At 39.7% G+C, this 15,783-nt stretch overlaps 1 protein-coding gene across 2 annotated transcripts; it reads right to left on the minus strand.

Annotated features, from left to right (window-relative positions):
- Window positions 1-5,298: 5,298 nt before the first annotated feature.
- Window positions 5,299-10,038, minus strand: Prss37 (serine protease 37). Of its 2 annotated transcripts, none has more exons than XM_021165448.1 (6): window positions 9,927-10,038; window positions 9,559-9,712; window positions 8,193-8,334; window positions 6,619-6,872; window positions 5,873-6,009; window positions 5,299-5,553 (listed from the first exon to the last, which is right to left on the minus strand). In XM_021165448.1, the coding sequence occupies exons 2-6, from the start codon at window positions 9,590-9,592 to the stop codon at window positions 5,407-5,409; spliced, it is 714 nt and encodes a 237-aa protein (XP_021021107.1). In that variant the 5' UTR covers window positions 9,593-9,712; window positions 9,927-10,038; the 3' UTR covers window positions 5,299-5,406. The 2 variants fall into 2 exon arrangements, with proteins under 2 accessions (XP_021021107.1, XP_021021108.1); XM_021165449.1 differs by having other exon boundaries at window positions 9,559-9,786; window positions 9,927-10,026.
- Window positions 10,039-15,783: the final 5,745 nt, after the last annotated feature.

The raw sequence follows: 15,783 nt of genomic DNA on the forward strand, positions 1-15,783 counted from the left end.
AATAAATTATTTTAATGAATTATAGAAATGAAGATTGGACTTTATGTTTCATAGAAGTTTTATGATATTCCCTCTCTATATGGTAAATATACATTATTTGTACATGTTATATTTTCTTATATTTAAAATAAAATGTTACAATTTATGTTTGCCTTAGTTGGGGTTTCACTGCTGTGAGCAGACACCATAGCCAAGGCAACTCTTATAAGGACAACATTTAAATTGGGCTAGCTTACAGGTTCAGAGGTTCAGTCCATTATCATGAAGGTAGGAGCATGGCAGTGTCCAGGTGGGCATGCAGGAGGAGCTGAGAGTTCTATATCTTCGCCCGAAGGCTGCTAGCAGAATATTAGTTTCCCAGCAGCTGGGATGAGGATCTTAGAACGCTCACACCCTCAGTGACACACTTACTCCAACAGGGTAACAACTACTAGTGCCATTCTCTGGGTGGAGCATTTGCAAACTATCACAATGTTATTAATTTTTATGAGCATTTACTTATCTATCAAATGGTAGTAACTATAGACAAACTTTATTTAAGGAGCAATCAATTTCCCACTTCTTCACTTAAGTAAATCTAATTGAATAATAAGACATTTACATTCTGGAAAATTCTTTGAGCTCCAGTCTTACCTTTTAGGGTGAAAGTCAGTTAACTGCTATAATCTATGTTAATATGCAAAACTTGGGGCCCAAGTGGGACAAAATGGGCACTGAATACACTTAGTTCTGTTCTCAAAAGAGCAAAGTTCATGAGAAAGTCATGGCTTCACCTTCTTGGTTCACTTTAGTCTCCCTGTAGCCACAACTGGAACTTTAGTTTACCAGGTCTTTGTGTTTGTTGGTTGGAGACCAACTGGTCACAAATTTACAGCAGTAGTTTATTTGTTTTTTTTCCATGTTGGTAATGACTGGAACTAACCCATAAAAAACATGAGTATTTTGAAGATGACTGGTTATCTGCACTCACTTGTCATAAAGTTCCTATTTGTATTTTAAGAAACTGAGCCCTGGTCTGGAATACATGGGCACAGGGGAAAAGTTTCTGAACAGAACATCAATGGCTTATGCTCTAAGATCAAGAATCAACAAATGGGACCTCATAAAATTGCAGAGCTTCTGTAAGGCAAAGGACAAAACAGCAAACAACAGACTGGGGAAAGATCTTTACCAATATTACATCTGAGAGAGGGTTAATATCCAATATATACAAAGAACTCAAGAAGTTAGACTCCAGAGAAACAAATAACCCTATTTAAAAAATGGGGAACTGAGCTAAACAGCAAATTCTCAACTAAGGAAACTGGAAGGGCTGAGAAGCACCTAAAGAAATGTTTAACATCCTTAGTCATCAGGGAAATGCAAATCAAAACAACCCTGGGGTTCTACCCCACACCAGTCAGAATGGCTAAGATCAAAAACTCAGATGATAGCAGATACTGGAGAGGATGTGGACAAAGAGGAACACTCCTCCATTGTTGGTGGGATTGAAAGCTAGTACAATCACTCTGGAAATCAGTGTGGTGGTTCCTCAGAAAATTAGACATAGTACTACTTGAGGACCCAGTAACACCACTTCTGGGCATATACCCAAAAGATTCTCCAACATATAACAAGGACACATGCTCCACTATGTTCAAAACAGCCTTATCTATAATGTCCAGAAGCTGGAAAGAACCCAGATGTCTCTCAACAGAGGAATGGATACAGAAAATGTGGTACATTTACACAATGGAGTACTACTCAGCTATTAAAAATGATGAATTCATGAAATTCTTAGGCAAATGGATGGAACTAGAAAATATCATCCTGAGTGAGGTAACCCAATCACAAAAGAACACACTTGGTATGCACTCACTGATAAGTAGATATTAACCCCAAAGCTTGGAATACCCAAGATACAATCACAGACCACGTGAAGCTCAAGAAGGAAGACCAAAATGTGGGTGCTTTGGTCCTTCTTAGAAAGGGGAACAAAATACTTATGGGAGCAAATATAGAGCAAAGTGTAGAGCAGAGTCTGAAGGAAAGGCCATCCAGAGACTGTCCCATCTGGGGATTCATCCCAGATACAGTCACCAAACTCTGACACTATTGTAGATGCCAAGAAATGCTTGCTGAAAGGAGCCTGATATAGCTGTCTCCTGAGAGGCCCTGCCAGAGTCCTTAAATATAGAGTTGGATGCTCACAGCCAACCATTGCAATGAGTGTAGTAGCAGAAGATGGCTTTGTCAGGCATCGATGGGAGGAGAGGTCCTTGTTCCTATGAAGGCTCGATAGATGCCCTAGTATTGGGGAATTGAGGGCAGGGAGGCAGGAGTAGGTGAGTGGGTGGAGGAACACCCTCATAGAAGCAGGGGGAGGAGGGATGGGATAGGGAGCTTCTCGGGGGGGGGGGAGAACCAGGTAAGAAGATAACGCTTGAAATGTAAATACATACATACATACATACATACATACATACATACATAAATAAGGTATGAGCCAACACACACACACACACACACACACAGAGGAAAGAAACTGAGCCCTGACAAAGATGGTGGCTTGCCTACATGTTCACAGAGAACTGTGACAGTGCTGGAGTCATTGCTGCTCCCTGACTCCTGGTCTAGCTTTCTTTTCATGATACCAAGCTGGCCTCTTGAAGTACCAGTCTCACTCTTCAGTCTGTTAATCTTGGTAGGTCATTTTGTACACACAAAATATACTAGGATTACCCTGAGGAATGATTAAGCTTATTAATAGTTTCAAACACATGAAGTAACAAGTTATATTTCAAATTTGATAATGTGCTGTACTTTGGAGCTAAATTCAAGTTTCTTGACAGATCACAATTTCCATGATTTGGTTTTCTTTAAGAACATAAAAGTAGTTAAGATGTGAATCCAACCTAATGACCACTGTCACATAATAAAGTGGAACATAAAATTGCAAAGGAATATTATTCACTCTCTCTCTCTCACTCACAAATATATTTAAGTTAAACCACCAAAATTACTTACCATGTCTTCAACACACATTGCCAGGCACTGTTACATTAAAGCTTAAGGGCAGGAATGTGTCATTTTGTTTGTTTGTTTTTATTAAGTTACCTATTTACTTAATAATTCTATTGCAGCTTCTCCCCCCTCTTCTTGTGCATGCTGAGGTAAAGATGAAGCAGAATTTGAGGAAAGGGCCCAGCAATGAATGGCCCAACTTGAGGCCTATGTCATGAAAGGGAGCTCACCCCAGTTACTATTAGTGATATTCTGTTGTACATGCAAACAGAAGCCTAGCATATCTGTCATCTTAGGGGCTTCACCCAGGAACTAAAGGAAACTGATGCAGAGACCCACAGCCAAACATTAGGTGGATGTTGGGGAGAGGTTGATGGGGGATGGGAGAGAGAGATAGCTTATTTTTCTGGGTACTAGAGAGGAGGAGGGATAGAGAGAGAATGTCATGTGAAGCAATGGGTGTATTAACTTGATTGTGCTAATCACTCCATGATGTTTACATAAAATATAAATATAGTTTTTAATTTACCAATTATAGCTCAATAAAATTATATTCTGTCCCATGAACCTTTTGGGATTTGATTTCCTTACCCTTCTTGTGGATGATTTAATTTGTGACAGGTGTGAGCCTGCTTTGTGTTTTAGCAAGAATACAAATCTGGAGGCAAATCTCTGTTCTTGAATTGAATCCTATGTAATTACATCCTTTGTACAGTTTGCATTTTCAGAATTGTAGCTGTGTGTGTGTGTGTGTGAAGGTCATGGTCAGAGTCTGTGGCTAAGCAGTTTCTTCCCTTTATCTCATCCCAGACTTCTGATTCTCTTGTCCAACAGCTGCCCTGGGATGCCATCTTCCTTATATGTAGATGTCATTTTTACCTTGATGCTGAATCAACAATTTTTTTTTTCACTTAAATTGTTGATATTGGCCCCAAGTTTCACTGTTTACTTCTCACTTTTCCCATGTGTGGGCTCTTCCTCTGTAACATGCTGGTATCAATGCAGCCATGAGATGAGCAGGTCTTTGGATAATTTTTTCTAATACTTGAGAACTTAGCCACCTGAAGTCTTTTGAATGAGGTAGCAGGGAAACAGGAGCCAGTGTCTGTTGTGAAGCTGAGATGGGATGGTAGCCAGGAAGGCAGGGCAAAGGCTTCTGTTCTATAGCTATTTGTTTCTCAGGGACCTTGTGGAACATGTAGCGGTACGGAGGAATCAATTGTAATCTGCCTTTTGTTGATAACATTCTCTAGTGCAAATGGCAGGGCTGGCCTATCCTATTATCTCTTTGTGATATAGGTTGGTCTATATCACACTCTTTGATTTAGGTAATAAATAATTCCTATGTCTGGACAAAATAGGGAGCCTCCTTTGATAGGAACCTCCTCCTCCACTAATGAAAATGTTTTGCTATAGCCCCTAGAGACCACCACTGTAAGCCAAATGGTGGGAGGAAAAATGGCACTCCTGAAGACATGGTAAAGAAAGGAAAGGAATGACTACTCCTTTATTGTGTTTTATTTTATTGGTTATTCAATTTATTTACATTTCAAATGTTATTCTCCTTCCCAGTTTCTCCTCCCCAAACCCCCTATCCCAGACCCTCCCCACTGCTTCTAGGAGGGTGCTCACCTACCCACCCACCCATCTATTCCTACCTCACCACCCTGGCATTCCCCTACACTGAGGCATCAAGCCTTCATAGGGAAAGGGCCTCCCCTCCCATTGATGCCAGATAAGGCAATCCTCTGCTACATATGCAGCTGGAGCTATGGATCCCTCCATGTATATTCTTTGATGAGTCCCACTTATTGGAATAGGTGCTCATAGACCTTGCTTGAGATTTTATGAGATTATTTTAAGCCTGCCTGCCCTTTCCTCAGGTAGTACCCTTTGAACTTAAAGAACTGTCCCAAGTTTTCTCACTTTTTTTTTTTTTTATGAATCAGCCCTGAGCCCATAGCAATACCATGGTTTATTCCATATATCACAGGGTGTAAAATATATTTCACATTCCATTCCATTCCATTCCATTCCATTCCATTCCATTCCATTCCATTCCATTCCATTCCATTCCATTCCATTCCATTTCTTTTCAGGCTTTGATAGCTACTAATTAATAGTGATGCTTTGGACTCAAAAATTGTTTGATGAAGGAAAAATGATAAATTCAAAGGTTTGTTGTGAACATTATGCATGATAGAGAGCAGAACCCAGCACAATGTAGTAACAGCCGTTTCTTCCCATCATAATGTGGTGTGGACATGGACACAAGTAAGATATAGGCTCCCAGGGTGCTGCATTCCAAACTTTCTGTTTGGAGAGTTTATTTCAGTTTAGGGACCATGTAAGCTCCTTCAGTCAATGGCAGAGACAATGAGATGCGGAGGAAAAAGCAGGGCATCATGTCATCTTCTCCTTAGTGGTTTTCTCAATCCATGGTACATATGAGTAAATGTTGGTATAGATGCCAACGTCCCCTCCCATGAAGTGTCCAACTTCAATTCCCTGGAGCTTGTTTTTACAAATGACAGTAGCTACAGCAACCTCCTGCCAGAGATGGGAGAAGAAGGAGTGAGGGAGAGAGAAATTTTAAAAATTCAAGCCATGCTTGTTTTCACAGCTTTTTTTTTGTTGTTGTTGCAACTATGGGAATGAACATCAGCAAGATGTTATTAACCAGGGATATATGATGCTCCTTAATAACTAAAAATCCTTTTGTAGGAAGATTATGACTGAAAAAATTCAGGTGTCATTGCAACAAACTTATCAAAGTCTCAAGTTACTTGGAAATTAAAATGTATTATGATTAAATAGTCAACTAGACACATACAAATAAATGAAATTTGAACATAGACAACAAGATTACCCCAAAAATTCGGCTGAATACTTTCACAAATCTGACACATAAGGAGTTTCTGTGGCTGCTTCCTTGTTGGGTTTTCTGGCATTCTTTGTCCGTCATCACCGGAGCTTCCAGGTTCTGCCGTAAGTCAGGGTGCCTGCCTAAGGGGAACAACATCTGGCTCATCTCACAACTGTGGCTTATCCCTAATCCTCACCTCCATACTTCAATGATAGTACTCTGTGTATGCATAAAAAAATTAGAAAGGTGAGAAAGGAAAACAACCTCCCTCCAAAGCTTTGTTAGTGAGTGTTAACCCTGCAGATTATCCTCATTTCACAAATGAAGTACCAGGTACACATAGTTTCATTTTACCAGTGTGAAATAGACTTGTGTGCGTTGGAATGCAATTTTCCTTCTACTCTGTATCTATAAACGATCTGATTCAGGTTCTCCAAAAATGTCCCTTACATGCGAAATGTAGGACCACCACCTCCTTATGGTGTCTGTGACTATAAGGGATGTCCTTCATGCAGTCAGATGGCCCATGAAATCCAGCTGCTGGAGTTCTGCAGAGGCCACTGAAGGTTCACTTGTCCCCCTGACAGTAGAAGAGCACTGGAATTCTAGACAGCTCTCTCTTAGACCACACCTGTAGCTCCTTCCTTTAGCCATTTTCTACTCCATCCCACCTTCCAGCTCTGAGGACATGGATGTTCCTCATTAAGGGTGAAGCTGATGGCTTTACTTGCTGTGGAAAGTGTGCTTACCATTGTTTTCTTGACTCCAGTCCAAACCTGAAAGTGTACAGACAGTGCCTGGCCGGACGTTAGTGGTGGCTATGGGAAGAACCTGGACTTTGTGGTTGAAGGTGGCAGGCTTAGCTAATTTAATAAGCATGAGGTCATCCTGTGGGGCTGTGTGACTGTAGTTCCAGTAGCGGATAATCTGGATGGGATAAATAGTCTGCTCTGTCCCATCTCTGACTCTGCTCTTGAAATTTCCCAACATCACCCTCAGATTTCTGGAGGAAGAAGGGATAGGAAGAAACCACTGTTACTATCACCACTACATCCCCACCTATTACACCTCCACCCATTACCATCACCACCACCACCACCACCACCACATCATCATCATCGTCATCATCACTCACTATCACCACTATCCCTCACCTCCATCATATCATCACTTACCACCATCATCAGCACTCATCAGCATCATCATTACTCACCATCATCATTTCATCAACATCACCATCATCATCACCACCACCATTTTAGATATTAGATGATACACTGTGCAAGATACTGTGACAAGAACTGTATCTGGGTTACCTTTTACTTATAATAAGTGTGTGCAGTAGATCTTATGTTAATTCTCACTTTACAAATGAAGTGCTAGACACACACACAGTAGTGATTTACTTGTAGTCAGAGTAAACAGTATAGTCATTATCTAATGTTTTTGAATGTAGTACATGGTAGAGGAAAATAATGAATGTAAAAGTAAAAGTGAGTATTCAACCCTCTTTGGGCCTCATTTATCCAAGTGGGTAATTTCCATTCTAGTGGATACATGAGAGTAAAATGACCAGAGTGTTGGATAACAAGCCCACCAACAATTCCCCTTCCCTTCCTCCCTTTTTGATTTGGAAGATGATGTGGTTTGAATCAATGAGCTTTTGTTTCTGGCTTCTAATCAATAGGAAGTTCAAGAAAGTATTTGGAGGAGGAAGAGTGATGTTGGAGTATTTATCTTCCCAAACCTTTTCCAAGAGGTATTGCCATAGATTTTAAAAGTACCTTTTGGCAAAAGTCACAGTTCCTATCACATAGCATCTTCATTCAGTGATTGTTTCTATTCTATTAAAACCATTCTTTTCTCTTAGGATAAGGACGGTCACTGTATTTGCTCAATATTTCTCTGGTGGGACATAAAACTATCTCATACTATTAGTTCCTTTAAAGAACATCTCTTTTCAATTTACTCAGTTTATGAATTTGAGTCACCTGCTGAACCCCTACTTGATTAGATGTAATCACATTTCCAGGGGGAGGAAAAACCTTGAAAAGCTGATGGGGCAGCAGGGGAAGCATAGTACAAAACAGTCTGTCAACAGCAGCACAGAGTTTTAGGTGGAGACATCTACAGAAATTTACAGCATCTTTCTAGGATGCTTCCCATTAGAAGCTAATAGCACTATTCCTGATTGTGAAGATCCAAAATACCTTCAGACATTTCTAAACATATCACGGGGGGGGGGGTGGAAGTTGTCCCCAATTGAGAATCACTGATCTAGGATGAGGAGAACCCATTTGGGTAGGGGATGCTCAATACTCACGGTAAATAGCAGTGAGATGGGGCCAGCACCCAGCTGGCTTTGATCAGGACACCCACGCAGGGATTGAAGTTAGACTTGAGGTATGCTAAGTAGGGAGCATGGTCCTCTTTCTGCACAGATGAGTGAGTGAATAAAGCTGTTCCTGAGAAAACAATATCACACAAATATCAGAGTAAATGAGACATTCTTATCTTCCCAGCAGAAAAGGAGTATGAATGATTTTAAGGGAGTAATCAATTGTCTGGGGGAAGTATTTTTCCTCTAATAAAGATGTAAATTAAAATGACATAATTTAAGAAAAATAATGGCAATATTGGTAGTATTCATTGAAAGAAAAGGTATAATATAAATGATATAGTCTCTGCTCATAAATTGATTTTATTGTCTTGGAAAGCAATTTAGAAATGGGCATCAAGAGCTATAACTAGTTCATAATTGTCGCTTGAGTATTCCAACAATAGGAATCCATTTTAAAGACATAACCAGATGTAGGCAAAGATAAATGATAAGTGTATATATTTTTAGTAATACATAGTAGTTGTTAAACATTGGAAGCATAAAAATCTAATATATAATGTTAGATATTGAAATAAAAAACACACAAGTAAGTAGAACACATCAAAAATAGTGACACTTGATTTAAAAATTTCAAAAAGTAAAAAAAAAAAAAAAAAGCAGTGGAGTATAATAGAGATGTAGGCTGAGACTAGGGCTGTCTTCTATGCTCTTACTGGTACTTCTGCCAACTAGTTGACATCTGGGCCTATGCCTAACCTCTGTGTAACCATACTTAAAAACTTCAAAGCTGGGAAGATAGATTATTAATAAAGGCAAAAGATTTTGAGCTCTATATGAGGTGCTGGGTTAGTTAGATTTCCCAAAGTCAACCCAGCTAGTATATGACATGGGCTGGTGGAAAATTCTTCAATCCCAAATTCATGGAAGCAGAGACTGAAGTAGTAGAAACCATCAAATTAAGTCTTTTGTTCCAACCTTTACCACTTCCTGCATTCCAAGTTATGGTACAGAGGAGAAACCAGAAGTCAAACAGGGCCTTCTGTTCATGTGACCACATTAGGATCTTCCCAGAAGGCAATGAGGCTCATATTTCACAATCACCAGGGGGCGCTCTCATTGTTGAGAGTTCTCCAGGGCAGGTATGTGCCATAATCTATCCAAGAGCTTAATACTTAGGCTATAGTGTTTGTGTTCAGCCCTTGGATGGGGTCTAAGTGAAGAGACTCAGATTCTACTCATATCAGTAGATATGCATAGATCTGCAAGCCATCAACCCACTCATTTCACCTCACTATGTTCAGATTAACCCACACTGTAATGAACAGAGTACTAAGTCTTAAATACATACCAGCTAGGATGGTGAGATAGATAATAAGTTTCATGATGGTCCAGCTCTTTCCTTGCAAGGTGTAGAAAGAAGATCAGCAGAGGCCGGAATCTGCTGCCCACTTGTCTCCTGGGGGATGTCTACCGGAGCCAGCAGGTTTGGCTAGGTAAGGGCTCTAGGCAAAATCAGCAGGTAGAGAAAACTCCAGATAGGAAGACTGAGAAACAGGAGACTGTGCTTCTACTGGGACTTTTCAAACAAAGGGAAAGAAGTTTGATTTGATGAACTTCTTAGTCCAAGTTATCCTATATGCTACTCTCCTAAAAGCTCCATGAACTATATAGTTAGTTCAACTGTTTGGGAAGAGGAGCTCCAGGCTCAAGACTCACCTTTCTTGCAGAGTTTCTGAGCACAGAGCTGTGAGGAACAGGATTCTCTACCTTGGCTCAGGGAGAGCATGCCCTTAATGGTTTGCTCTGAACCTCCTAATGGTCACTTCATGCACCCCTTAGCCCCTCCCATCTTTGTTACATCTGTCACTGTTTCATCACTCAGATATCATCACCAGCTGGGCCTCTTTTGGTCCTGATCAGAATCACTGAGCAATGTCTCTAGATAGACAAATAGAAGAAGCACAGCAACGGTGCCCCTCTAATGCTGTATATAGTTGTCTCTTCAGCTTTTTGGTTTATACTCTTATATTTTAACTTAGTCTATCAAGAGTTTCAGAAGTCTTGTGCTTGGTTTCCAGTTCCTCTCACCATTACACAAGTCACTGCTACAGACTTCTTTTCTGGTTCATTTTTCTTTTCCCATGCATTGAGATTATTGCTCTGTGATTTTTCCCTTTCTTGAGGCACACTGAGTAGTAAGGGATCTCTAGTGCTAACCAAGATGGATCCCTTGTTCAAGCTAATAGGTTTTGGTATGGTAGTGGAGGACACAGCAGAGGGAACAGAACAGTATTCTGTGTGGTCAAGTGGATGGTTCTTCTCTGTTCTTTGGTTCTCATCATAGCTCCAACCTTTTGCATCAATCATGTCTGATCCTCAGATCAGGAGGAAAGGGGTTGCTTTCATGGTCCTGTAGCTTTATATAGACTTTACTTGAAAGATCCTATGCATATATGGTACACATTATGATTCTACTTGCCTTCCATTTAGTTTGAGTTTAGTTGCTCATCTTAGACCTCAGAATGATCCTTAAGAAACCTGCTTATAGATCTATTATTACTACTGGTTCTTTGGGTAAACTATGATAACTTTATCACATTTACTACCTCTTTCATTAGAGATATGTAAAATACTAATATTTAATATACTATGATTTAATTCATAGCCTATAATGGAAAAATTGATTACAGAATCAATACATTTCAGATTTTAGATTTGTTTTATCAATGAAAAGAAAGATTAAATCAGATGATCCTAGTAGTAGATCATTGCTGCTCAGATTTTTTTTTAATAAAAAAATTGTATTTACTTAGAAGCATTCATAGTGACAACAAAATAGTTGCATTTTTTGCAATTACAGAGTAGTATCAGTTAACAGAACAACAATTATCTTCATATAAACATATGAATCAGAGATATCTGAAGATGAAAAAAAACCCCCAAAAATAAAGCCAAAAGAAGAAAAAAAACCCAAACTTCTGTCCCCATATATAACTACTTTGAGCTGTGTACCAACAAGAACCTGCTTTAAATTTCCATGCGAATTTACAACCCCCAGACTGTACCAGGCAAGGTTAGTGGCTATTGAAAATACCACCAGGACAGGGCTATCTAAAGACACATTCGGTAGTGCGTTAACTATACAAAAATAAATAAATAAATAAAAAGACACTGAACAGTTTAAAAACAAATCTTACAAAGTCTTACATTTCAAATTTTTTCTTTAAAAGGAGTGAGGTGTGTACAGGGGGCTTAATGCCTTATAGACAAGAAAAAAAAAACTGTGCTAGAACCAACTTATTTATCATCATCATTTTTTTCATCTTCACCTTCCTTTTCATCCTCTTCCTCATCCTCTTCATCCTCCTCCTCATCTTTCTCTTCCTTCTTTTTGTTGCTCTTTTCAGCCTTGACCACCCCCTCTTTTGCTGCATCAGATTTTCCATTTTCCTTTAGCTCTGTAGGCATCACTATCCTTCCCGTACTTCTCCTTCAGCTCGGCAGCCTTCTTCTCATAAGGCTGCTTGTCATCCACTGAAGTGTTGTTCCACATCTCTCCTAGTTCCTTTGCAACATCACCCATGGATAAGCCAGGATGCTCGCCTTTGATTTTGGGGCGGTACTCAGAACAGAACAAGAAGAAGGCCAAAGGAGGCCTCTTGGGTGCATTGGGGTCCTTGAACTTCTTTTTGGTCTCCCCTTTTGGGGGGGGGGGATGTAGGTTTTCATTTCTCTTTCATAACGAGCCTTGTCAGCCTTTGCCATATCTTCAAATTTCCCCCCCCTTTTTTTTAGCAGACATGGTCTTCCACCTTTCTGAGCACTTCTTGGAGAACTCTGAGAAGTTGACAGAAGCATCCGGTGCTTCTTCTTGTGCTCCTCCCGGCAGGTTTGCACCAAGAATGCATAACAGGACATTTTCCCTCTTGGCTTCTTAGGATCTCCTTTGACCATGTTTTAGTTGATTTTCCTCCTTGAGTCACATAGTTGCCCAGTGCCCGTTGGGCTCTTGCTTCCACTGCCCAGTGCCTGTCAGGCTTTTGCAAGCCTCAGCTCTGTCTCTATGGAGCTCAATGCACTGCAATGGTCATGAGAGTGGAAGCCAGATGCACCCTCCTCACTCTCTCTGCTCTGTAACTGCTGCTCAGTCTTAATGTCTCTCAAAAGTTCATGTGTTAGAAGTGTAATTTCCATCTTGACACTTTGAGAAGTAGTTTACTTACTTTTATATTGCTGTGATAAATCATCACAACCAATGCAATTTATAAAAGGAAAAGATTATTTGGAGATTACAGTTCCAGAGAAATAGGTGTCCATAACCATCATGGCAGGGAGCATAACAGCAGGCAGGCAGGTATAGGCATTAGAACAGCACATACCCAGATCTAAAACAGGAAGCAGAGAGAACACACTGGGAGGGTCATGAATCCTTTGAAAACCCACCTCTGGTGACATCATCCTTCCAAGAAACCCTTACCTTCTAATCCTTCTCAAGCAGTTCCACTAAGTAGAATCAAGCATTTAAACACATGAATCTATTGGGCCCATTCTCACTCCAACTACCATAGGAGGTGATGAAAACCTTAAGAGGTAGAGCCTATTGTACAATCTTTGTGTATTTGAAGGCATGCCCTTAAAGAAGATTCTAGGGCTTTGCTATTTTTCTCACTCTGTCTTTTGTCCTGGTCATGAAGTAAATAGGTTTCACTACATGCTCCTGCCCCTTCTATGCAGGCCTAAAGCATGGACTGAAATCCCTAAAACTAAGTCAAAATAACTTCTCTTTGCAAGCTGATTACCTCATGTAATTGACATAGTTGCAGAAAGCTAACTAATAGAAAATAGACTGGGTGTAGGCAGTGGTGAATTAGTTAATCTGCTCTGATTAACCTGGTGGGTTGTTCAAAAGCAAGTCTCAGGTGCCCTTTGGATGAAAGATACACACACACACACACACACACACACACACACTCGAGTTAATTTTGATATACCTTGATTGGCTCAATGGCTGGGCATGTTTAAACCTCCCCATAGCTAGCAAACACTTCCTCCAGTATACCTGAATTAACACCCTCCAAATATACATTTTATCTTTATTGCCCTGTTACCTTTTGGGCATCCCGTCTCCCTCCTAGGGCTGCTTTCCATTTATACTAAATTTCAGCCATCTCACCCTCCTCTCTTTCACAGCATGGTCCAGGGAATCCTAAAAGTCCTGCTTCTGTCTGCTCTTCCCAACCATTGGATGCTGGCATTTTTATTTACCAATTAGAGCTAACTGGGGGCAGAGTACTTCAGTGTCTTATGTGCAGACACATGTATAAGCAGTTTTGGGCACCAAAACTAACATTAAGATACAAGCAGAAGCAGGCTAAATCCACTTCAAATAGGTTTTGCTTTTACTATATCTGAAAAATTTGAAAACTTTTGGGAATTGGTTTGAAGGAAGGATTTGGGTTGATGGGCTAGGGAAAGCCTTCAGTGCTATAAGTTAATTAAACAGGTGTTTCTGGTAAGGGCTCAAAAGATTCTAATATTGATGAGAATGTTTGTTGACACTTATTGAGGCCTTGATGAAATTTAAGATGAGAATGAGTATTATATTGGAATTCAGACTGAAAAATATGCTTGAAACACTGTGGTCAAAGATTTGGATGCATTTTGTCCATGTCCTGATACCATGTGGGGGACTGAGCTTAAAGGTGATGAACTAATTAATAGGCAGAAGAAATATTAATGACATAGAACACCCAGACAGCAAAATGGTTATTACTTGTGGCATTTAGCCAAATTTGCAGTGAAAATCAGGAGCAAAGAGGAGAAGAGAAGGATTTGAAAAATTTACAAGTTGGTAAGCAAAGGAGAACATGTAAAGTACAGTTAGGGAGGCCCTGGTTGCTAAGGAGATGAACACTCATGGAAAGAGGCCATTCTAGGTATGGCAACAGATGCCTGTAATCCCAGCACTTAGAAGGCAGAGGCAAGAGGATTGCCACAAGTTGTAAGGGACCAATGAATCTAAGAATAATTCTCATTAATGCAGATGTTTCTCCAGCTTCACATACTTGCCTACAATGTCACTGAGGTTGGGAAAGCTGAACAATTGGGTGTATTTCACCTAGTAGTAGCACAAAGTCTAGGCTAAGACTTCTGAGGAATGCTCTTAGAAATTTAGAAACAGAATCAGGAAGAAAATTGCTAAGGAAAGAGATACCAGAAAAGGAAAGGAGAATGCTCTTTAATCACTCTTTAACTAGGAAAATATCAGAGAGTACTTCCATAATAATCTTTATTTTATCTTAGCCATGCGACACTGCTGTTTCTGGCTGTGTGATGTATAATAATGGGACAGAAGTCTATCCTATGCCAAATTTCCAATTCTGTATTCAGAATTGTTTCCCTAATTTCTTTCTCAGCCTGTTTATTCTTTGTATAAAGGAAGGCTACTGATTTATTTGAATTAATATTATATCTGGCCATTTTGATGAAGTTGTTTATCAGCTGGAGAAATTCCTTAGTAGAATTTTGGGGGTTGCTTATGTACATTATCATATCATCTGCAAATGGTGATACCTTTATTTCTTCTTTACCAATTTGTATCCCCTTGATCTCTTTTTGTTGTCTTATTGTCGAGCTAGAACTTCGAGTACTATATTGAATAGATACAGATAAAGTGGGCATCCTTATCTTGTCCCCGATTTCAGTGGGATTGCTTCAAGTATGTCTCCACTTAATTTGATATTGGCTGTTGGTTTGCAATAAATTGCTTTGATTATGTTTAGGTATGGGCCTTGAATTCCTGATATCTCCAATACTTTTATCTTGAAGGGGTGCTGTATTTTGTCAAATGCTTTTTCTGCATCTAAGGAGATGATCATGTGATTTTTTTTCTTTGAGTTTGTTTATATAGTGGATTAAGTTAATGGATTTTTGTATATTAAACCAACCTTGCATTCCTGGGATGAAGCCTACTTGATCGTGTTGAATGATGGTTTTCATGTGTTCTTGGATTTGGTTTGCAAGAATTTTATTTAGTATTTTTGCATTGATAGTCATAAGTGAGATTGGTCTGAATTTTTTTTTTTTTTTTTTTTTTTGGTTGGGTCCTTGTGTGGCTTGGGTAACAGAGTAATTGTGGTTTCATAAGACAAGCAAAATAGTGTTCCTTTCTCATTCTATTTTATGGAATAGTTTGAGGAAAGTTGTTATCAGGTCTTCTTTGAAAGTCTGGTAGAATTCTGCACTAAATCCATCAGCCCTGGGCTTGTTTTGGGATGGGAGGTTTTTAATGACTTCTATTTCCTTGTGAGATATGGGCCTGTGTATCTGCTCTTGATTTGACTTTGGAATGGGGTATCTGTCTAGAAAGCCACCCATTTCATCTAGATTTTCCAGTTTTGTTGAGTGTCTTAGTCAGTGTTTTTATTCCTGCACAAACATCATGACCAAGAAGCAAGTTGGGGAGGAAAGAGTTTATTTGGCTTACACTTCCATACTGCTGTTCATCACCAAAGGAAGTCAGAACTGGAACTCAAGCAGGTCAAAAAGCAGGACCTGATGCAGAAGCCATGGA

The sequence above is a fragment of the Mus caroli genome, chromosome 6 (genome assembly GCF_900094665.2).
Source record: "Mus caroli chromosome 6, CAROLI_EIJ_v1.1, whole genome shotgun sequence".
Classification (NCBI taxonomy): Eukaryota; Metazoa; Chordata; class Mammalia; order Rodentia; family Muridae; genus Mus; species Mus caroli.